The sequence below is a fragment of the Thyridium curvatum genome (assembly GCF_004353045.1).
Source record: "Thyridium curvatum strain D216 chromosome Unknown NODE_3_length_876553_cov_77.224826, whole genome shotgun sequence".
Lineage (NCBI taxonomy): Eukaryota > Fungi > Ascomycota > Sordariomycetes > Thyridiales > Thyridiaceae > Thyridium > Thyridium curvatum.
Genome location: NW_022156758.1, coordinates 1 through 23,434, shown reverse-complemented (window position 1 = coordinate 23,434; position 23,434 = coordinate 1). Strand labels below are relative to the sequence as shown.

The window sequence follows — 23,434 nt, the reverse complement described above, 5'->3', positions numbered from 1 at the left end:
GTCACCCTACTGAAAGCAACCTCCGTCTAGCATATTCGATTTAGATGGGATAGAGGGAAAGGCTACCTGTCTGGCATTCTATCGCCTCACGCCTTCTACCATAAAGGTGGACTCGTCGAGAGACAGTAGCCAGCGGTGTAGCCAGCGGTGTAGCCAGCGTTCGGGAGTGTTGGCCAATCAGAAGCGATCGGCTATAGAATCCATCGGGGCTTAATTTCCAATCACCGACACGATCGACATCAAGTGATCTCATGCGGTAAACTAGAACGGCACCTCCTAGTCTCTTCTCGCCCACCCGCCACACAGCTTCGCGATAGTTTGTTGACCCCCACGTACCGGCTCCGAAGCTAAAAATCTAATCCTTGTTATGTCCTGGACCTAGGTAGCCTTTCAAAGACACTGGTGACAAAAATTGAGTAACAGTTTCTGTAACCATGATGTCAACAGCTCGTGCCTTGGATCGATTCGAGGCTAGAGGGACTCCTTGTAGCATTTTCCGCCACTTTCTTTCTTTGAAAGATCAAGGCGCGAAACGAGTATGGAAGGCCAACCCAATGGACCTTAGAGCGGTGCGCCATAAACCGTCACGCCTGATCGAAGATCCTGGCTAGTGCCACTTCTCCCAAACATTCTTGAGGCGGCGGCGGGGGGGGGCGAAAAGAGTTCCTGGCCCGCTGCAGCAACCAACTGGAGATTGGCAATGTGGTGACTCTACACAGAAAATAATGAGGTAACCAAGGAATGGCGACTTTCGATATATCTCGAGATGATCTATCGTTGAAAACACTGGCTAGACTGTGGCATCGCGTGCGTGCTCCTTTGAATTGACAGTACAGTATCATGACTGGACCGGCCTGGCGTCAATATCTGAGACCGAGAGAATGTTGGTTGGATGGCGCCATGAGCCCGGTTCAATAGCCGACTCTTGCAGTCGGCTATTGACCCCCCCACGGCACAAGCCGCCCCATGTCTGTCAACCCACCCCCACGCCATTATTCCAGTGTCTCCATCATAGTCGTGTATTGCCCAGGGAATTGCCGAGAAGGAATAAAGCAAACATCCACCGGCAGGAGACCGAGCCAAGGGAGCTGATGGCCGAGCTCATCCACAGCCTGGCACTTCATGTACGAAATACCCGAGTGCAATTGCTTCGAAAGTCCGCGACTTGAGTGCCAACTCTGCTCAGACAATCAATAGTACGCTGTACGCTTGTGCCAATACCAGGCATCTCTTGGAATTCGAAACCCTCGACGTGCTCGCCACCATGGCCCAGCACAAAAGCAATCGGGCTTTGGCCATAGTCAATGCAGCTGCCCAGGGTGGTTATGCTGTGGCTGCGATGTGCTGCTACAACATCGAGGGCATCATCGCCTCCGTTCGAGCGGCCGAGGCCAAGAGGTCCCCAGTTATCATTCAGCTCTTCCCCTGGGCTATCGAATACGCCAATGGCCTTCTTGTCCACGCCGCAAAGGAGGCTTCGGATAACGCGACAGTTCCAGTAGCGGTGCATATGGACCACGCTCAGTCCCCAGAGATCATCCGACGCGCAGCTGAGCTTGGGGGCTTTGATGGTATCATGGCTGATATGAGCCATTATGATAAGGAGGAAAACATGGCAAAGACAAAGGAGCTTGTGCACTTTCTTCACCAGAAAGGCATTATTGTCGAGGCTGAGCCGGGGCGGATTAATGGTGGTGAAGACGGCGTTGAAGACACTGGAGATCTTGAGGGAATCCTAACCACACCAGAGCAGGCGGATGAATTTATTGAACTGGGTATCGACTGGCTGGCTCCAGCATTCGGTAATGTACATGGCAAGTATGGGCCTCGAGGTCCATGCTTAGACTATGACCGACTGGGCCGTATACATGAGTCGACCAAGGGGAGAATCCACCTCGTTCTCCATGGTGCCGGTGACTTTGATGAAAAACTCTTCAAAGAGTGTATCAAGCATGGAATGGCGAAGTGTAATATCAATGACGCCATGAACAACAAATTCACAGATGTGATGAGGGATAGGGCTGGGAAAGTGCCTTTGACCACCATCATAGAGGAGGGCACATTGGCGATGCAGAAAGTTGTTGAGGAGCACATGGACTGGATGGGGTCAACAGGCAGAGCCGGAGAGGCATCGCAAGTGATTTAATCGGGCCATGTATGTAATTGGAGTTCCTCTACCTCAGTGATACATAATTATCAAGCCTGTAATTCTCAAGCCGGAAATTGTGTGCCCTTAGCAACACACAAATGACAAAGTTATTTTGGTTTCGGTAGGCTTGAAAGCTTGTTAGAAAACAAGACTCGCTGGCCTTACACGTTCTGAGGAGTGGCCATCGACCTGCTCAACTTGAGGCTCACACAAGGTGCTAAGTACTGAGAAGCGAGGGTCTGGCCACATGGGCAGCGACATTGATACCTGCAATACTCTTGAATCCATAGATCTGATTATATTAGCTAAATGGCGTTCTCAGCGTACTCCTAGTTGAGGCAAGTAATGGCATGACACCAAGGAGAGACATGCTCTTGTCCCATCGTGGCAATGGTGCATTCTTGGGATGCAATCATCTGATGAGTCGCCATATCCCACAAATATCACCTGAAGTTCAACCAGCTCTAGTTCCTATTAACTGTGATTGAAAGGTTCGTTGGTGATGACTGGAGTGATCGGCTATTGAGACGCGTTCCCACCCCGGGTCCAAACGCCGAGCTAAGCCGCTTTGTCCCCTGGGCGGAGTCTCCGCCCGCCCAATGAAGGGCGCAACGGCTATTGATGTCGGCGCCCCCCACCCCTCCCCAGAGCCCCTCACGAAGACATCCAAACATCTAGTTAAGTTCTCCGGGGAAGTATCTGGGGGGTTCCCCACTTGTTAATTTCGTTGCCGAGAGCGATGGTGCAAAGATCAGCGCCTCAGGAAAGGCGGCGAGATACATATAAACCTCAATCCTTCCATCTCTTGATCCAATTCATGCAACGTAAACACAAAAAGTCATACCCCACAACGCAGACCTCCGGAGCCATGACTGACATCTCCAAGACTGGCGACGACACGTCAGTGCATCGAGCTGAAGATGCCAAACATGATGCCGACCCCAGCCTGAAGCATCATGCTATGGTGACCAAAGACGGTGATCGTGCCGCGGAACTCATCGGCACGCAGCACGTCGAGCTCACAGAGGAAGATGTAAGCGAAGCAATCCGTATACATGACAGCGAGCGGATATATCCGCCCCATTTCGTCACCGCTAACATCCTTATCCTACCCAGAACAAGCGAATCCGCCGCAAGACTGACCGTCATATCCTCTCAATCCTTGTCTGGTAAAAAGCCGGCCCAGTTCAACCCATCTGCGATCGCTCTTGTACTAATAATAACCCGTTGTATCACAGGGTCTACTTTCTCCAAATCCTCGACAAGTCCGTGTTGGGATACGGTGCCGTCTGGGGACTGCGCAAAGACACTAATCTCACCGGTAATCAATACTCCATGGTGGGCTCTATTGCTGCGATTGCACAGCTGGTATGGTTGCCATTTTCATCGTGGATCATGGTCCGAGTACCGCATCGGATTCTGATGCCGGCACTCGTTTTCGGATGGGGCACCTCTCAGGCCTGCATGGCTGCCTGTCACAACTATGGAGGACTGATTGCAACGCGTTTCCTGCTGGGCCTATTCGAGGCCGCCTGCCTGCCGCTATTTTCTGTCATCACCTCCCAGTGGTACCGTCGTGCCGAGCAGCCGATGCGGGTCGCCTGCTGGTACGGCACCAATGGCCTGGCTACAATGTTTGCGGCCGCGGTGTCGTATGGGCTGGGTCAAATCGACAGCCACATCGCGTCTTGGAGAATTTTGTTCATTTTTGTTGGAGTCCTGACGGTGCTTACTGCCCCCGTTGTCTACTGGCGGCTCGACAACGATGTCGCTTCTGCGCGGTTCTTCACGGAAACCGAGAAACTCCAGGCTATCGAGCGTCTTCGAGCCAACCAGACCGGAACTGGCAGCCGCGACTTTAAATGGGGTCAGGCTTTTGAAGCTCTCATCGAGCCAAAAAGCTGGCTATTCATTGGCATGGCGCTTTGCCTCAACGTAACCGCCGCTGTCACGAACACCTTTGGCCCGCTGATTATCGGTGGCTTCGGCTTTGACAGCGCTCGCACGTCTTTACTGAATATCCCCTTTGGAGCGGTGCAGCTACTGGTTATCTTCCCCGCCTCTTATTTGGCTCACCGATTCCGCATCAAGTCGGTCTTCCTGGCTCTGGTCATGCTACCAGTGTTGGCGGGGGCTGTCATGCTCTATCTTTTGCCACGTGGTTACATCCCGCCACTCCTCGCGGCCTATTACATGCTTGCCTTTGTTTTCAGTGGCAACCCCCTCATCGTGTCTTGGATGATTTCAAATCTTGGCGGAGCGACGAAGAAGTCCGTTGTGATGTCACTGTACAACATCGGCTCTTCTGCAGGTAATATCATCGGCCCCCTCCTCTTCAGCTCGGCCGATGCACCAGAGTACAAGCCTGGTTTAACCAAGACCATGGGCATCACATGCGCACTCCTTGCAGTCATCGCGCTTCAGGTTGTGAACCTGCTTTTCCTCAACAAGATGCAGGAACGAAAGAGAGTCAGGAACGGCAAACCCGCTAAGATTCGCGACCTCAGCATGGAGCACCGGTATATCAATGCGGATAGTGATGAAAGCGGACCTCAGCTCGGTGCCAATGCGTTCAAAGATCTGACCGACTCGAAAAACGACGAGTTTGTATATGTTTACTAGTTGAACAATAGAGAAGGCGAACTATTTCCCTACTTCTGAGGTATTGATGCGTGCCAATTCATCCGTACACGTAATTTCGCCTGTGATATTGATCTAGACTGTTGAAACAGTGTGAGAACGAGGGGTAGTCGCTACTTCTGTAACGTCTAAACAAATCTCTTTTGTAAAGTTTATTCAGACCATTGCCATACCTAGGTTATTATCATTGTCTATGCGGTTTACTTCCAGATAAACTGTTTGAAGTCGAGGCGGCCTGGAATATGGGTTCTTGCCTTAGATAAATAAATCCTTGAGACTAGTCTCACAACCTAGAAGTGAAGAGGCGGAGATAGGAGATAAGCTAGCCTTGTTTAGTGCTGGCCAGATGACGCGTAATCACGGTTAAACCACGACAACTCTTGCCAGCTTGGCTAACAGGCTATTCCCTACGGAGATCGTAGTTGAAGCAGACGATGGCCAGTACAGAAGGCTTGATTTTCCATCGTTCTCTAAACGAGATGTCGGACGAAAGTATCCTCTTCATCCATGGAGCCTTCACCGATGGAGATGATTGGGACCTCGTTGTGCCGCATCTAGCTGACTACCATCTCATCATGCCCGATCTTCCCGGACATGGCCAGTCTAAAGAATTTCGACCGTTCTCTGTGAATGATGCAGTCGATCGGTTGGCTCGACTGATCATCCTTACAGCACTCGGCGGAAGAGCTCATGTCGTCGGGCATAGCCTAGGTGCCAAGATTGGCATCGCGCTAGCGTCTGCCCACCCTGACATCGTCAAGGACGTCATAGTGTCTGGTTTCGAGGTTTACCCGCCAAATGCCCTCACACCATACTTGCCTTATGTTGTCTGGGCCGACCAGCGTATCGAGAATGCTATACCGCGCCCGCTTATACGGTGGTTGATGGACGGCACAGATGTCAGACGGAGCAATATTAGCACCAGCACCTTAGCACTATGTCGCGATATTACAAGCCCAATGCAGGAGACAGTATGGCCGCTGCCATGGTCTGCGCGCACATTGGTTATCGCTGCCGGCAAAGGAGGCATCATTCCCTCTGCTGACCATCCTCACGATGCAAAGAAGCTTGCTAAGATTGGAAGGGAGAAGAATGAAGCGACTATCGCCGTAACGCACCCTCGCATGAGACATCCATGGAATCGGCAAGAACCTGGATTATTTGCGGAGACTGTCAAAGCCTGGATCGAGCGGCAAGAATACCCAGATGGATTTGTCGAACTCTAGTGCTCGCCCGTTGAGTGCTGCTCTCCGTCATCTCACACAACTAAGCTCGTCATTGGCACAAGAGCCCAACATCGTGAACCGGGATCGACACAATATACAGGCTATTATCAATGGAGATGGGCAAATTGGTCCAGGAATCGGGTCGATTTCAACCCTTTGGGGTTCCTCACTGGCGGGGATTCATTTGGATACGCTGAGGACTTATACCGTTGATTCCTAGGAAGCACTCTACTAGGTCTTGCATAGCTGCCGGTGTGGTCACTTTGGCGGGAGCATCACGGCTAAGTAGGTTGCCTTGGCTGAACTAATAAACCAACGAACCTTGTGCCTCTAATTCGCTTATGAACTGGAAGACCTCTTTTACTCAAGATCAAGATCGAGAAGAATCAAAGGAAGCCTATGAACACAGCGTGCCCAACACATACCAGTTGACAAGCCAGTACCTCAGTGTTTGCAACTGATTTACATTCTGTTCATGAGGTCTGGTACGCGGTAGTGTTTTCTGTATTGTCGGGGCAATTGCTTAAGCACAATGTGTCTCTGCCCTGACTATTCTAGTAGGCCTGGTCTCTCCTCGACACCAAACCTGATCCCTCCACGAATTGAGTTGTTGGTAGTACTGGGTCGAGTCTGGGAGGGCGGCGAGACGTTGAGCCTATCGGTTGCATCACTGTCGATTATGCGCGCGGTTGGAATGCGTCTTACAGGACGCCGCATTGCCCACTACAAAGTAAAACAAAAGCTACGAACCAAGGTCCTACCACCCCACACCGCCAATAAGGAGATTTCCCACACCGCCCAATCACACAGTCCCCATTCCCATCCATTAATCTGCACACTTCCCCCAAACCTCAAAACTCTAAACTTAGGCATCAAGCCCCCAGCTTTACGCGTAATATCACCTACGAAGTTTCCCATGCATGAGAAGCTTTTGGTCACTTTACCAGCCCCCCTTCCTGAGTTGCGCGAGAGAAACCACGTCCTGTTACAAGTCAACATGATGAGCGTGCACTACCTCGAGGAGATATCTAGCGGCTGCAGGGACCGTGTGTCCCTATCAATTCGCTGGAATCAGGCACGTCTAGTTGTACATCTTGATCCCTCTCCTACAGGGGGCACTATGGAGGACTCCTTGATCCAGGAGTACAACGCCGCGTGCATAAACGAGGACTACGACGAGGAGGAGACCATGTCCGACCGGATCCTCGATGCCATCATTGAATCTGGAAGGGCAGCGTTTGACGAACTCGCCCCGCCTGCTGATTCCCCTACATCATCTTCCTCATCTGACCTCCACTCCCTTCTTTTCCCCGAAGAGTTCACCTTTCGTTTTCGAACGCTAAACAATAAGTCGGAAGTGAGTCTCGTAAACAGTGGAGGGTCACTCAAACAGGCCCAAGGCTTGTTTCAGCTCACCGTTAGCGAGGACATAGATGCCCCTGGGTTCTCGACCAAGGATATTCGCGTCCTGCAAAAGCAGATTGGCGATGGCTACATCGCCCACGTTCTGGCGGGTGGTCAGGAGATGTGCGCTAAAGTCGGGGATGACACCAGCGCGGAAGCCATGCAACGCGAACTTTCCACCTTGGCCAAGATCCGCGCTTCCAGGTACGTGGATATACTCCGCGTCCCAAAGCTGCTTGGCCTGGTGCAGACGCCGGAAGACGGAAGAATCATTGGCATTCTGGAGCGACTCGTTCCGGACGTCCCTGAGCTATCAAGCCTCGCAGATGTGGAGACGCCGGCCTCGATCGACCACACCCGGCGCAAGAAGTGGGCATCGCAAGTCGAGGAAACAGTTCGTCTCCTCCACCAGCTCGGATTGACCTGGGGCGACGGCAAGGCATCAAACGTATTAATCGACCGCGACACTGATGACGCATGGGTTGTTGACTTTGGTGGGGGGTGGACAGACGGATGGGTTGAAAGGGAGTTGAGCGGGACTGTAGAGGGTGATGAAATGGCCCTAAGAAAGATTGTAGAATGGTTAGAGGTTTAATTTTAATTATTATTCTCTTCCTCTTATTACGTCCTGATAGACTAGATTCTAGCTGGTATATCGATCTAGCTTATCTAAGTATGTTGTATAGAATATATAACTAAGTAGTGTTTTCTAGCCGCACCGACTCTGAGAAAGGGCAGTTGATACTAAGGTGGTAAGAAGAGCAGGTCCAATCAGACGGTACGCTTTAAGGGTAGACATAGAACGGCTGCTGGTGAATGTTGACCGGGAAATCGGTTAGATTTGCGCTTCACTGGAAGCGCCGATCTTAGAAGTCGCTGATTGGCTATACCTTGCAAACTGAAGAATCATTTTCTTGCGGGCTTGAGAGCGATGCGTGTGTAGTTCTTCTCTGATACCACGATAAGGCACTTACTAGAATGGAAAAATATTGCGTAAGACAACTTGATCATCGCGTTTTGTCGGCTCGGGCTAAAGGACTAGTATAGCCTTGCTGGGTGCATCAATCCTGGCGAGATTTTAATTCAGTGGATTTGAACATTTGCTTTGGCGTTGTGACCTGAAGTTTGGTTTGTTTTGCTGCTAAGGTAGTGGAAACAAAATAAAACGAGGTACAGATATCTATAATGATATTGCTAATGTGACTCTTGTCATAACCCTCATTTATCTTAAAACACAAACATCAGCCAGAGAGCCGGGGCAGCGGATATGGAGCTGTTCCCCGGGGCAAATCACTCTTTAAGCCGCTTGCACGTGGACACCCGCGCTGAGCCTAAGCCATCTTTCATCACTTGTCTGTAGATACGAAAGGGGAGCATTAGGAAGTCGGTTCGCACGAGCACAACATGTTTTAGCCGACTACCTTGGCTGGAACCAGCTTCTTCCCCCCCTCCCCCCCACAAACAAAATGTATGATGAGACTACAACTACAACGGCCCCGGCGCAAGCTATGCGAGAGGCCTTTGGTGAAGGTACTACGGCACTCCACCCAACATCAACCGCAAAATCACCGCCTGTGTGGCGTCGCAAGCAGAAGGTATGTAATTATAGCACGGTCAGAGTACATGTGACAATGCGGCTGCTGACCGGATCGAATCTGATATTGTCAGATCAAATGCCTGATGCGAAATGAGCAGCCGCTGGCCCGGAAGGCAATTCGCAGGAGAGTGATGAAGCCCAAGATGTGGGTCCATCAAGTGAGGTCGGGACAAGTGACAGCGACGAGGAGCATGTCGTGTCCGGAAGCCGCGCGGAGGCAGGTGGGCCGGCGACGAATCATCGTGATATTGTCATGGACATGGACTCCGGGACCGGCGTCAGGCCGCGCTTCTTCATGGCGGACGCGCCGACCAGTGATGGCCAGGGCCTGTACAAGGACCTGGTTTCTAACAACGTCATCAGCCTTGACAAGGATGACAAATACTTCAACACGTACATACACATCAACAGGCTTGACCATTTTCCCTACTAGATACTCGGTAGTCACGAGAACTGGAGCCTGGACCTGATACGAGGAGCCTCAGCACTGTTGACTGTGGCAGCATGCACTGTCGGCGCCCTCCACTCGACAACCGGCGATTACGACACATTTTACCCCGAATTCTTGGCCTTGAGCAATCAGCGAACCTTTTTCAAAACCAATACCATCGAAGACGTTCAAGTGGTTATTTGGGATTTCTGGTCGAGTGAGCTCTCGTGGATATTGTCGGGCGCGGCGGTGCGCATCGCCGCCGAGCTGCAAGTGCATATTCAAGGCCATCCAGGGCGACTGCCCGCACTATCTATCCACGCGGCTACGGCTGCTGGCCTACGTGTCTGACCACCACTTCTCCGTCGTGTACGGCCGCAAGCCCATGACGCGTCACTGCGAGGCAGTCCGCAACGTGCTCTGCATGCTCGACTCTCCGCACACTACCGAGGACGACTCGCCGCTTGCCAGCCAGGTCCTGCGTTGGACCTCTGCTCCGCCATCCTCGACGCCTTCGACCTCGGCGTCGACCGCCCTCTGTCCGAAGACTAGGTCCCACAGATCCGCACCTTCGTTCCGCCCTCGACACCCTGCGCGCCGAATGTCCGAGCGATTCCGGCCAAACTTCTATGTCGGCAGCTATCCTAAAAAGCGCATCGGGCTGTAGTGTCAGTTCGCCCAACTGTATCTGTACGTGCACGACTTTCGTGACGCCGGCCACGGAGCGAACATCCGACGTGAGCATTGAGCTGGAGGACGCGGCTAATGCGGCCTTCCTGGCGGCGCTGTTCGCCCTGCGCACTGTCGTGCTGGATCCCGAGATCCAGTCATTCCTCGACGGCCTGCATATCTCCTTCCGCACCATGGTCGTGTCCGCTTGCTGTCTTCCTGCTCAAGGTGACAGCGCGGTTCTCGAGACTAGAGTACTTTAATGCCCGCGAGCTGCGCCAGCTTGTGGTGGATCTGGCTCAGACGCTCACGTGCGTCATTGCGGGTATGCATCCCGCGACACTTGCTTGTGAGCATCAGCAAACGCATCAACGTGCTTTTACAGTAGTGTTGCTCCAGCGCGAACAACAACGCATCCGCTGTGTCTCTTGAAACAACTACGTCTGCTGTTGCCGGTCCAAGGGCACCGAGCCCCGCCACAGATCCATTCTTTTGACGGAACTGGCAGTGGCACCAGCAGCGAGCCCCCATGGAACTCTTTTCTGAAGAATGAGGATGACCTGTTCCTGTTTCAAGATATGAATCACAGGAATGAATCCAGGTAAGGAGTCATTCCCCTGTCAAAAAGGGGCAATTCTTCTCAATCATGCATGTCAGATGGTCATCATTGTTGCTATTGGTTTTCCATGATTCTCAGTATTTCAGCGAAATTTTGATGCAATATCTTTTCTTCTGTTATCCAGCCCGTTGCCCACTAACACGATGTCCATCCTCCATAGAATCACTGCCCGTAGTTCAGGAGCAGGTCAAAGATATCGAAGTTCCTCCACACCTTACCCTGCAACGACTCAATCGGCCCCTCAACAGGTCTTGACATCAAAAGCGGCACGGCCTGCTCAGACAGACCACGATGCGAGCGCAATCTGTGATCACTGATGCTACCAAGATCGTGCTCCGTAGCCTTGGACCCCACCACAGCGTTCTTCCTCGACACAACCGTGAAGTCGCCCTCCCGATCTGCAGGCTTTTCGTACTTGCTCACCGCCTCATCCCTTAACAGCGCCTCCTCCACATGCTCCAGTGTCCGGCAGTATGCCACCATCTCGGCGGCTTCGGTACTCCTAGACACAGGCAAATACACCCTGACGAAACCACCGAGCGCGCCGTGATGGCGTACAAAAGGATCAGTGATAGGACAGATGACCCGCGCGCAACCCACCCCAAACTTGGCCTCCAGCTCGTCCTGGACGAACACAATATTGGGATTGCCCCCTTTGCTGCACTTATCGCTCATGCCATGGTCGCCTGTGACGGCCACGACAGCGCCCAGCTCGACTAATTGCCCAATGCGTGAGTCTATGGCCGCCATGAATTTATTGGCCTCAGTAGACCCTGGGGCGTACTTATGCTGTATGAAGTCAGAGAGCGTTAGGCAGAAAAGGTCGGCCTTGCTATCGCGGAGCAACTGTAGGCCCGCGTCAAGTACGAACAGTGATAGTTCGCCTGAGTACTAGCTGGGTCGAGATTCATATGCGGGGAGCTGCGATAATATTTCCTCAGGGGCCTCCTCTGCAGAGAAGGAGATGCAACCGCGGGACTTCTCGTTCCCGAGTGGCAGGCCGTGCTGCAGGATACGGCGGAGCTTGTCCTTGGCGGTGATGGCTGCGACACGCACGTCGGCGGCTGCCATCTCGGCAAGGATGGTGGAGCCACGTAGCAGGCCGTCATCGACAATCATGGCCTCGGTCCCTGTGGCAGTATCAAGAAAGTAGTTGCCGCTTATGCCGTGGACGGCCGTTGGCTGGCCGGTGATGATGGAGACGTTGTTCGGGTTGGTGAAGCTGGGCATGGCAACTTTGGCGGTGTGGTAGAAGCCTGTCTTCGCAAACTCGGCCAATGTCAGCAGGATGCCATCCTTAATTCCCTGATTCAGATATGCTGGAGTGAAACCGTCGATGCAGACGACAACTGTTGGTCGCGTGGGCAACTTGTAGGATTTTCCGTGGAGGGAGATCCGGTCGAGGTAGGCGATGGCCATGTCGAGAATTGTGTCTCCGGTGCTCCAAATGATTTGCTGGTAGTTACAGCTCCAGCCAGTACGTTTGACAGAGAGTCAGGTTAGCGGAGACGTAGTTCCACAAGAAGATGAAGAAACAGATGGAGCAGGAATGGCCAAGATGAACAACCGTGTTGGACCGAGTCAAGAGATTTATGTAACAACCTGTAAAGTAGATCACCATGGCAGGATCTTAGCTTTTCTGACCCAAGATCCTTTTGCTCTGAGGACGGGACCTTTCCACTGGCAAGAAGACCAGTGTCGCCAAATACAACCCTTGCGCCGGTACGAAGTCCGATATCCTGGCGATATTCGCTCCCTTGGAACTTACCGGAGCGCCTCACAACACGTGGCTGTTCCGTGATCCAATAAAAATCAATATAATCAATAATACGAGCAACACGTGGTGAATGCCTGGTATTAGCGACGACACATTCGCAGGCCATATGTCCCATTGATGCCAAATAGCTGCAGAGTCAAACGTGCGGGCGCAGGCGCAGGTGCATTCTACGGTGAAGGTCTATGGAAAAGGAGCCATAGAAGAGACCAACATGCAAGATATTCGTATAGACTAATAGCAAATGGCTCTATGATGTTGCTGTGTGTGTGAACCACATTGCTTATACGGCATTCACAGCCTAAGGATCATGTAGTAGAGTCTACCATCTAAGTCCTATCACTCCACCGTCGCCAACTCCGTCATCACCGGCTCAAAAACATTCCAGAATCCCATCGCCTTCTCCCACAAGTCATCCTCCCAAATATCCACCGTCCCATCCGCCTTCAACCTCCTCGCCACCCTCACCCCCGTAGCACCCCATCTCGCCACAATGTCCTTGCCTGCCACAAACTCAGCATATGCGTCCAGGAACGCAGACTTGACCACCCTCTGCTCCGCAGGATTCAGGCCCCGACCCTCGCCGTATACCCAGATGGAGTTATCCGTCCCATGCGTCACGCCCCATTCTACGGGCGTCTTCACGTCCGTCTCCTTCGCACGCCACTCAACGCGGTACCGGTGCACCAGGTGTCCTGCGCCGCCCGTTTCAAGACAGTACATGAACGCCCGGGTGAGCATGTATACTTGTAGATCCGCAAAGATCGCGCCGTAAATCTCCTTATTCCAGCTCCAACCTTTCCAGTCCGCTGGTCGGTCCCTGCCCGCAGGAAAGTAGTACTCGTCCAGCAGCCGGTGCACCGCGACCGCGGGGTACTCTGCCAACATGCGCGTGCGTAGCCCGTCCAGCGAGTTCTCCGCGGGAGGGCGCAGGTGTGCGTACAAATTTTGTTCGTCGCGGCACTCACCGAGAATGATATGGATGTCACGTGTGAGCATGCGCCGCGCGAACTCGCCGGATATGAGGTCGCGCATCAGGGTCTTGCGGACGAAGATTCCGTCACTTACCGAGCGCATCTCGTGGAACATCATGCGCAAGTTTGCCGCGACAAGATCAGCGGCCGGGGTGTTGCGCAGGGCCGCGAGCTTCTGAGAGGTGGATAGAGATGAGGGTATGCCTATTTGGAGGAGCAGCTCGTCAAAGTGCTGTTGGGCCTCGTGCAGCGATTTGGGCTGCATGCCGCAGGAATTTGAGTGCATGATTGCACGCGAGATAAGGGCGCGGGAAGGCGGGAGCCAGAGATCGTAGGCTAGTTGGTAGAAGACGGAATGGGCGCCGGCCGAGTAGCCGGCGGCCGTGATGTTGTGAGGATTGCCGCCAAAATGGCCGATCATGTGGTGTGTCCATTCCAAGGCGGCTCGCTGGTCCCATAATCCAAAGTTGCCGACGGCGTTCTCGTCCTCTGGCCCCTCACCGCGGTTGGGGCCATTTTCCTTGCTCTCTGCGAGGAACTCTTTAGATGCCAAGAAGCCAAAGACGTTGAGTCGGTAGGCTGGGGCAACTATGATGGCTTGGAAGTTGGTTTCGCGAAGCATGTCGGTGTAATTAAGGTGATTAGGGCTTCCAAATTGGAGAGAACCCCCATCTGACTTGGAGTCAGAGACAGCGAGACTAGGCCGACCAGAATTGAACTCGCAGCAACTCACGAATATAGAAGTACACTGGCCATCCAGCTCTGGGTGCAATAGCCGCAGGGACCCAGATATTCGCCTGCAGACAGTCCTCGCTAACCATAGAATGGTCGACGTCCTCGAAGGGCGGCTTCTGAGGGCAGATGCTCGTTGTGCCAGTATAGTGGCCTGGCTTCTCTAGAGATCCATAAGTGTAGTTCTCAGGAAGCGGTCGAGGTAGTTGCCAGCGATACTGCCCGATAGGCGGAAGCGCATATGGAATGCCCCCGACATAGTGGCACGAAACCTCGTCTGTGGCCTCGGTCCTCATCGTACGGCCTTGGATGAAGCCTCGCGATCCGAGGTTCACGATGAATGTCTGGTTGGTCGATGTGTCCATTCTCAGCCCCGAATGCTAATCTGTTTGCTATGAACAACGATGTTCAAGACAGCAATAGCCAAGTGACGTGACATGCATGGCGTGGTGATACTTTAGATGACTCTGGCCTATTCTCGTAGCGGGCACCATGGATCTCCACACATCTGTCCTTGGCGCTTATTGGGCCCCTCCACGGCGTTCTTGCCGGTACTCTCGGCGATCGATACGGTCTTCTTGCCGGTCCAGGCTAGAAGATTTGCTTAACTCTATGTGTTATCGGACTTCACTATCACCGCACGTGCTCTCTTCATTCGCTTTCCACTCCTCCGCTAACCGATCTTTGACGACCTCAACCATGCCGTCGTATCTTGCCGCACAACATGATGTCAAAAGGCATCTTCAAGGGAGCCGAAGCGAGAAGGATACTTAAGGCTTGGAGTAGTTATCAATGGATTCTCTGACAATAGACAGCGCGACTCAACAATTCCCATCACACTCTTACCTCTTAACAAAGCTTTAAGCCAATTACAACTTGTTGTTCTACTTCAGCATTTCAAACAAAGATGGTTAGGTCTTGGGTCTCTTCGGCCAAGTTTCTCACCATTACCGGTGTAGGCCAATTCGCCGATGGCTATCTCAACACGACCATAGGCCTAGGTACGTGCGGTCAGTGCAGAACACGGCTTGCATTAGACTGACCCCGTTTGTCTTAATTAGTTGTCCCGATGCTGGCCTACGTGTATTTCCAAGATGCCAACTATAAGATCCCGACCATCAGCAACAATATCATGAAGGGCGGCCTGTCTATTGGCATGATCCTAGGCCAAGTCATGTTTGGCGTCTTTGGCGATGCGTTTGGCCGCCATGCCATATATGGCCGCGAACTCATGCTCACAATGGTTGGAACCCTGCTTGTTATCACTGCGCCGCCCCAGTTGGGTCACGGGGGTATCGTGGCGTGGGTGGCTGTCTTTCGCGTCGTCACTGGTTTTGGCGTTGGCGGAGGTGCGTAATAGATCAAGACGTATGTTTTCTTCTTGCTAAACCTGACGACTCCCCATAGACTATCCCATGTCCTCATCCCTGGCTCTGGAGTACAATATAGGCTGGTCACGTGCAAAGACAGTGCTGGCCATCTTCTCCTGTGGCAGTCTAGGGGCCTTCAGCGCCGCCATTGTCTACATGATTCTTCTAGCCGGCTTCAAGTCTGCCATTGAAAGCAACCTGTGGTACCTACAATGGGTTTGGCGCCTGCTACTGGGCTTCGGTCTCGTACCCTGCGCCGCCACGATTTACGCTCGTCTACGAATAGCTGAAACCCGACCGTATGAGAAGTACGTTGCCAAGGACCACCGCGGCCTAGGCGACCAGTGGCGCGAGTTCCGTGAGTACTTCTCCAACTGGAAACATGCCCGCACACTGTTCGCTGTTTCCGCAATCTGGTTCTTGTTTGACATAGCCTTCTATGGCGTCAACCTGAATCAGAGCACAATTCTCTCCAACCTCGGCTTCGGCGCCGGCGACACGGTCTGGGAGACGCTGTTTAACACGGCCAAGGGCAACCTGATACAGGTCATTGCAGGGTATATGCCCGGCTACTGGCTCGGCATCTTCCTCCCCGATCTTATCGGTCGCGTTCGCCACCAGCTGCTTGGCTGCGCAATTGTTTCTATCCTGTATGCTGTGTGGGCCGGTGTCCAGAGCCACACAGGCACAGGGGGCTTGTTCGCGCTCTTTGTCATCTCACAATTTACACTAAACGCTGGAGCCGCAAGTTCGACCTTCTTGATCCCTGTCGAGGTTTTCCCCACAAGGGTCCGCGCCACGGCTCATGGGATAGCAGCCGCGTCCGGGAAAGCCGGTGCGGTTCTGACCTCTTTTGCCTTCGGTACTGCTACCCAGGCTATAGGGTTTAGTGGCATCCTGGGCCTCTTTGCTGGTGTTATGGCTGTCTGTACTGCCTTGACTCTGTTAATTCCTGAGACCAGAGGTAAAAGCATTGAGGAAATAGAGCAGGGCGCTATGTACAACTATTCTAACAGCGAGGACTTTTAAGTTCTTAATCCCACGAGGTAGGACTGCTTTATATAACTACAGGGATAATATAATCTAAGGTTGTCTTCTAGAGAGGTTATAATAATAATATAATTCTATAGTACTAGATTAATTAATTAAGACTGGTACTAACCCATTAAACTTAGGAATAGAAATAGCATTAGTTAGATTTAAAATTTTACTATACTACTTTTTGCTTATAAGTAAGGTTATAATTAGTGGTTATAATACCCTATAGCTATAGGGGTAGTGGAATCAGCCTTGGAAGGCTGGAGCGGCCATGAAAGAGAGGCTCCGGTAGGGTCCGGAGGGGCCTGGGGCTCCAGAAGCCCGGGGCTTCGGTCCGACCAAAGGGGCCTAAGTGGAAAAGGGATGGATTAAGCTGTACAGTAGAATTCTCTTCTTCCTTTAATTGAATCTCTTTTGGTATTGAGAACCCAGCGACTCGGCGTTAGCCAGGCTGAACCCCTACAACAGTAAATTGCTTCTTAATGGCCCTAACACAAACGAATCGCACATATGTATAACCACTGCCTCACAGACTGCATCCTTTATGATTCTAACAATTTGCTTAGACGTGTTTTAGATACGACAAGACACACAGACTTCAAAATATGAATATCATTGAAAGTTGCCCTTTCCAGGTCAATGCCCACGGGCGTAGGAACGTCTGAAAGTGAGACTAGAAGAATGTAACCCGCTAGTAGACGGCCGAGCTTAAACTCCGACCTAGGATGGTTGGAGAACTCCTTACATCGTCTACAGCTATCTCCAACAACTGTGCCAAGACAAACGTCAAGCCCGAGACTCTCCTTCACGGCTCAGACGCCGACGCACTGCAAAGTCTGTCAGTATCTTTTGATTCTGGTTGATTCCAGAGAGTAAATACTTACAACGATGCCGCACGCAAAAATCTTGCAAAGCGCGTTGCCAAGATCACCGTGCTCACCGCAAAAGTTAAGGCAGTCCTGGCACCTCGGCTTGACGTTGCCGTTTCCGCCAGGAGGGGTTCCGCTAGGAGTAGATCCGCCTGGGGCTGTTCCACCAGGGGCGGTTCCGCCGGGCAGCTGGTTGACAACGTTAACAGAGTTACTGTTGCTGTTGCTGGCGTTGGAGCTCGAGTTTACATTCGGGTTACTGGCTGAGTTGCCCTTGCCTGCCGGGGGCTCGCAACCAGCACACTGCCTCCTTTCCATGGGGTTAGCTGTAGCCAGGGCAGCCAGGGCCGAGAGGACGATGAAAGAGGGCTTCATTGTGTAAAAGAGATGAGTTTTATTGACGAAAAGTCTTGAAATGAGTGTGGACAACTGTAAAAGTTGAAATAGGTGAGCTTCTGATGATTGTGAGTTAAAGTAGTGGTTCAATGATCAGGTCAGTCTTCTTTTCAGTGTGCACGTCGGTCCTTTAAATATTTGTTCCATTAGGATGGAAGCTACTTAATCAGTAACCTTGGAATACAATCTCTCGAGATTTTCGGCATGAAAACATTCCATCCTGGTGATCATTCATCGTACAAGTTACGTTTGAAACACCTCCACAATACGAGTGGAATGCGTCGATACCTCCTGGCAGGAGATACATAATTTGAAAAGTACTAAAGTTCAAGGAGCCAAGAGAACCGGCCTTCCTAGACTGAGACTTTGTTTCGTTCGACGAATGTGAACGAAGCCTGTGGTGGGTGGGTGAAGAATCTTTAAGGGCTGGCAAGACTCGGGGAGGCAAATGAGCTCTCCACTGGTTCAGCTCCACAGACGACATACTGTTATCCTATGACGTATCTGAATGAGTCCAAGTAGAACCTCCTTTCTCTTACAAGTACAGCTGAATGCTACAAAGATAGACAGTTAAAAGCGCTCGTTTATTCATCGTTCCTACTGCTTAATGCGTCTAGTCAGGAATGCATTGGGCACTTCAAGAGAGTGGAATTTTTATCTGAGACTTTCATTGATCAAATTAAGGGAGATGACATTGATTGGATGTCGCAGTGACATACCTGTAATGGGCTCAGGGTATACATGCAGCGATGTACGGCAGCAATGTTAAGTAAGCTCAGAGCCACACGGTGGGACTTTTACAGAGGATATCAGTCTCAGCTCCTGTCTGCTGTGGACATTCGACAAAAGCCTCACTGATAGGCATCTCGGTCTACTGCGCAAAATGCATCGCGCAACCCTTGGAACTCACACACATCTGAGCCAACAAGTATCTTTAATTGTGTGCCTTATATCGCCTGTATCCATGCTGCCTCGTAGATTGATGACACTTATCCTACATTATTGTTTTTGCTTGTGAAAGTATAAATCACGTATTGTCCTTTCTCATGGCCTCCATTAGGCACTGGGTTCTCGGTAAGACTTGCTTGTTTTGTCAGGTCGCAGAAATCCCACAGCGCCTGAAACCGCCGGTTGGGCTAATACAGCTGAAACAGTTCGCCTGGATGTGACATAAACGTCGGGAAAGGCAAACGAGTGTATCATAGGCGGAGACAGTATTCTCCACGCCCAGCTTCAACAGCCCCTGTAGTGGAGCCATCACGGCGATCAGCCTAGCCGCCTTCCATCTTCGGGAGGAGGCCACGCTGGAACTACCTGGCGGCAGTTGGCAACGTTGAGACATGATTAGCCGAATAGAGTGGTGTCTCACCCTTCAGCTGTCAAGATGAGCGAGACGCCAGCCTCTAGAACGATCGGCAGGGTTTATATGGATTCAGTAAGAAAATCTTATTTCAACTTAGCTACCTTGCAGAATCTTGTACGAATCAAATGACTCCTTGCTATTTCAGTTCCCACCAAGCACCTCGTGTTCGGCCATTTTCAATAAGTGACCTTCACGAGAAAATGCCACGTAAATAATCCCGACAGGATCTTAACTTCCAACCTCCTGAATATCCTTGATATTTCACTGAAGGATATGTGCCATGAATCCAGCTAGTAACATACTGGTTCCAATACAGATGAGTGTGTACGCGTTTCCATCGGTACTTCCCTGAGAGGATGTGATTGGGGTCGAAGTATCTGAAGGCGGCTGGTGACTTCCAGAGCCAGCGCCACAACCATCTGGAACGGACTGGGTGAAACTAGTTCCAGGGGCGGTCTGTGTGCAAGTGATTGGCTCCTGGACGATGGTAAATGGGCTGCAACTGGTGTGTCCGGGGAATCCGGGGGCGACTACTGGTAGGGAATTGTGAAATGAAGCATGGCAATCGGCTTTGTGAGAAACCTTCATTTCCGGTAGGATTATTGTCGTTGTCATTGAAGGTATAATTTCAACGACAGCGTTATAGTTGGGTACTTTGGCTAAGGCTTGCATAATGAGGTGCGCAGCAAACATGGGGACGCGTAGGAGGTTTGCTGTTAGAAGACTGAATTAAAGTGTGTATGGTAAACAGCCTGCGAGTGTCTTGAACAGTGCTAAGGACATCAGGAAGAGCATGGTGGCTTCTTTGTAGCCCATTTGTACACATGATGGGAACAATGCCAGGGGGCCTTTCCTCTTGGCTGATCTCGTCGCTCGTGACAGTAGATGAAGATAATTCTCGCTATGATAATCCAGAGATCATACACCATAGGAATTTGCTAACAACACTCAGACATGTCTATTATTCCAAGAAACGCTGAAATTCCGGTTGGAGGCCAAGCCAGCTAATGGTAGAATGGGATCGGCTGCAAGAAATCCCAAAACAGAAGGTGGGTGTAAGAAGTAGTACATCCCTCAATTCAGCATGTCAACATATAATCAAGTACTACCAGCTTTAGACTTTTCTCTCTCAGCAAGAATGACTGGGGTCGGCGGAATAAGAACGCATTCATCATAAGAGCGAATAGATAGACGTGAATAGAAGGTACTTGATCTTTCGTATTCGGTGTGAATGATCAGCATTTTGCTCATACCAGTGAAAGGCAAGACAGGGCTGAAAATTTAATGCGTTCAGGAGACCGAAAGTGTTGTTGATCAAGAGTACGATTAATGTGAAATCAGCACAGTAATGTCCGGGTATAAAGCGATATTGAAGCTGTAGAAGGGAGCCATGGCTTAGTCCAGTTCAAAACAAGTCCCTCGTTGATAAAATCCCCATCAAGTCACTCACTATGCACATTCTACTTGCACTCTCCTCTTTTGCCTTAGCGGCAGCTCAAGGGCTGAATCCCGTTGCTCCTCTCTGCCCCTTTCCCATCATTATTCAATCTCTAGTCCTCATACAGAAAGCTCCAGTATATGTCAGCGCCCAGATCTGCGAGGTCACAACACTTACTGTGGGTGGGAGGACCATCCCTGTACCCCAAGTGCCGACCCTCCTTGAGACTAGATTTGTTGTCACGAGCACAGTCACGCAATCTTCTACCTGGTGAGTGGGCCATCATTGGTGCTCAAGCCACTTCCTTTTTAACAATTTCCGCCTATAGGTCCTCAACCTGCGGTACTCCTGCGACAAATGCAAATGATTTCCATTCATCTGAAGGCAGCTTTGTGACTCTAACTGCCCCATGCACCGAAGCCGTCGCCTCCACTCTTGTCATTCCCCCAGTCGGAGACCAGCCTGGTACAAAGGTCATCTTAGTCCCAATCACTACTCCCGCGCCCCCATTCACCGGACCTTGTGACACATTGACGCAGACATGGGCAAGAACATTTTGCACTACTATAACAATACCTGTCAAGGATGGTGGAAGAGGCACTGTTCTGGTTGTCCAAAATCCTACCCAGAACGCCCCGGCCCCGATTCAGCCAATCATCACCGCAGCTAAATCGCCTTCTAGCGCAGCTCCATCACCCGAAGCTTTAAGTGTTGCTAAGTCAGACACTCTCACCCTCTGGCCGGGTCGTCAAGGTACTCCTTCGGTTAGCAACACTTCTGGGGGCCTAAATTTAATTACACCTTCTGGGCTTGAGACTTCGCTCTCTGCTACGAGTCCTACAACCACTGTGGATCTTACTTTAAAGAGCTCGCCTTCTGCTATCAGTCCTACGACCTCTAGGAATAATAATCCTATGAATACTGGGGATATGACTTCAACGACCTCACCCTCTAAGACCAATCCTACCACCGCAGGGGATCTTACGTTGAGGGACTCAATATCTGCTACGAGCCCTACAACCACTGGGGGTCTCACCTTGCAGACCTCGCCCATAGATGCATCTAGCGGCGCACCGCCAGTGTCGACTACGACGTCGACCTCAACAACTGCCGGCCTAATCACTTCAACTTCCACAACTTCTACCAGCTTATGCATCGTGACCGCAACACCAGTTGCCGAATGCTGTATGAATGAGCTGCCCGATGACTGCAAGGCACTCAGAACCAGCAACGGACAAGACCTGCAACCCGTCATCTCGGCCTGCCAACAAGCCATCGGGAACTACACCACCAGTGACATGCGGGCCTGCTGGGCAGGGGAGGTAACGGATGACTCCCGTGGAACAAACATAGCGGATTGTCTAATGGATGAGCTTGAGGATTGCTGTATCACGCAGTTGCCCGCAGCGTGCAGCAGTCTCCGAGGCGCAACTGGGGCGGCTGTTCTTGCCGGGGCATTACAGTGCCGCAAGGCGCTCGGGCTGTTCGTCCATGGCACAGCTAAGCCCTGCCTAGATGATAAGAACATAACAGCTGAGACACACGGGATGAGTATCGTTGATTGTCTAGAGGCTGCATATGGTTTCCGGTCTGGGGCTGTTACAATTAGCGATGCCCAGTTGTGCCCTACAATAACAGTCACATAAACTTAGAATAAGAGACTATTCCTAACTATTACTATTCCAATCCTGTATACTGTCTAATCAATACTTTTACCTCCATTGGACAATCATTTAATCCAACTGAACACGCTACTCACAACGACGGATTCGGTCAGGCCCTATGGATCGGTTCAGATAACCTGGTTCTTGATCTATCTGTTAGGTACAAGCCGAGTTACACTGTAAATTAGATACAGTTCAAGACGAACGAGAATCCAATAGCCGTGTTCCAGAGACCCTATGACGGTTCCCAGGGAAATAGACACAGTCCGGTCCTATGGATAACTAGTCTAGATGCAAAAGATGGGGTAACATAGGGCGCAATTGGCGCCGTACTGGGCAATAATGACACAGACATGGTGCACGCAGCTGCCTTGGCGGGCCTCAAGGGCGCCGTCAGTCTCAGTCGTATTGGCCAGGTAGGCGCCGCTCTGCAGTTTCTCTTGCGCGTATTGGAGGGCATCGCCGGCAAGCGTGCCGACGTGGCTTGTCGTCAGGTGGTGGATAAGGATGTGCCGACCGTCGACCACCTCGGTGCGGATCTCCCTCACAATAAACTATAATTCGGTTCTCACAATAAACTGTAATTCAGTTCTTAGACCTGAATTGAAACCCCATACAAAATAAAACGGTGCTATGATTATAGGGGGTAGAACCGAATTGACAAGCAGGGGGTAGAACTGAATTGGTTCCTAGGCAGGAAAATCAATAAAAATGGTATGTATGGAAAGGTAATAATTAGGAGAGTAAGTATGTAGAGTTTTAAAGTGTAGAATGTAGAATTATAGTATTATAACTAGGTTGAAGTTTTTGTTATAATTAGAGGGTTAGGGTTAAGAGACCTAGTAAAAGTGTATTAGTCATCTAGACAGTAGGGTATTAATTAGATAACTAATTATCTTAAATTAATTAGAAGGAGATTAAGGGTATGATATAGAAGTATAGATAGTTTTTAATTTGTGACGATCCTTGATCCCAAGAGGCAAGACTACTTCGTAGGATCGGAAGCGTGTGGGTTTATGTAAGCAGTAAGTGATGGGCGCTGCTGAGCAATGGTGGTTGACTTGATCGTAGCTAAGATAGCT

General features: G+C 51.2%; 9 protein-coding genes across 9 annotated transcripts; 7 read left to right on the top strand and 2 right to left on the bottom strand.

The window, feature by feature from the left end:
* Positions 1-1,264: 1,264 nt before the first annotated feature.
* Positions 1,265-2,146, top strand: E0L32_000687 (uncharacterized protein; the record flags this gene model as incomplete). The annotated part of the gene is made up of 1 exon (XM_031141556.1): positions 1,265-2,146. One exon carries the CDS (start codon positions 1,265-1,267, stop codon positions 2,144-2,146), a length of 882 nt encoding a protein of 293 aa, XP_030994221.1.
* Positions 2,147-3,017: 871 nt separating this feature from the next.
* E0L32_000686 (uncharacterized protein) lies at positions 3,018-4,771 on the top strand (the record flags this gene model as incomplete). Its single annotated transcript, XM_031141545.1, has 2 exons — positions 3,018-3,334; positions 3,388-4,771. The coding sequence occupies 2 exons, from the start codon at positions 3,018-3,020 to the stop codon at positions 4,769-4,771; spliced, it is 1,701 nt and encodes a 566-aa protein (XP_030994220.1).
* A 497-nt stretch (positions 4,772-5,268) lies between these two features.
* On the top strand, positions 5,269-6,015 carry E0L32_000685 (uncharacterized protein; the record flags this gene model as incomplete). Its single annotated transcript, XM_031141534.1, has 1 exon — positions 5,269-6,015. The coding sequence occupies one exon, from the start codon at positions 5,269-5,271 to the stop codon at positions 6,013-6,015; it is 747 nt and encodes a 248-aa protein (XP_030994219.1).
* A 532-nt stretch (positions 6,016-6,547) lies between these two features.
* On the top strand, positions 6,548-8,014 carry E0L32_000684 (uncharacterized protein; the record flags this gene model as incomplete). Its single annotated transcript, XM_031141523.1, has 1 exon — positions 6,548-8,014. One exon carries the CDS (start codon positions 6,548-6,550, stop codon positions 8,012-8,014), a length of 1,467 nt encoding a protein of 488 aa, XP_030994218.1.
* Positions 8,015-8,885: 871 nt separating this feature from the next.
* Positions 8,886-9,797, top strand: E0L32_000683 (uncharacterized protein; the record flags this gene model as incomplete). The annotated part of the gene is made up of 3 exons (XM_031141512.1): positions 8,886-9,018; positions 9,115-9,409; positions 9,461-9,797. 3 exons carry the CDS (start codon positions 8,886-8,888, stop codon positions 9,795-9,797), a joined length of 765 nt encoding a protein of 254 aa, XP_030994217.1.
* A 1,099-nt stretch (positions 9,798-10,896) lies between these two features.
* Positions 10,897-14,579, bottom strand: E0L32_000682 (uncharacterized protein; the record flags this gene model as incomplete). Its single annotated transcript, XM_031141501.1, has 4 exons — positions 10,897-11,566; positions 11,627-12,189; positions 12,977-14,154; positions 14,216-14,579. 4 exons carry the CDS (start codon positions 14,577-14,579, stop codon positions 10,897-10,899), a joined length of 2,775 nt encoding a protein of 924 aa, XP_030994216.1.
* Positions 14,580-15,121: 542 nt separating this feature from the next.
* Positions 15,122-16,613, top strand: E0L32_000681 (uncharacterized protein; the record flags this gene model as incomplete). Its single annotated transcript, XM_031141490.1, has 3 exons — positions 15,122-15,215; positions 15,276-15,563; positions 15,622-16,613. 3 exons carry the CDS (start codon positions 15,122-15,124, stop codon positions 16,611-16,613), a joined length of 1,374 nt encoding a protein of 457 aa, XP_030994215.1.
* Positions 16,614-17,434: 821 nt separating this feature from the next.
* E0L32_000680 (uncharacterized protein) lies at positions 17,435-17,866 on the bottom strand (the record flags this gene model as incomplete). Its single annotated transcript, XM_031141479.1, has 2 exons — positions 17,435-17,449; positions 17,507-17,866. 2 exons carry the CDS (start codon positions 17,864-17,866, stop codon positions 17,435-17,437), a joined length of 375 nt encoding a protein of 124 aa, XP_030994214.1.
* Positions 17,867-20,701: 2,835 nt separating this feature from the next.
* On the top strand, positions 20,702-22,334 carry E0L32_000679 (uncharacterized protein; the record flags this gene model as incomplete). Its single annotated transcript, XM_031141468.1, has 2 exons — positions 20,702-20,958; positions 21,017-22,334. 2 exons carry the CDS (start codon positions 20,702-20,704, stop codon positions 22,332-22,334), a joined length of 1,575 nt encoding a protein of 524 aa, XP_030994213.1.
* Positions 22,335-23,434: the final 1,100 nt, after the last annotated feature.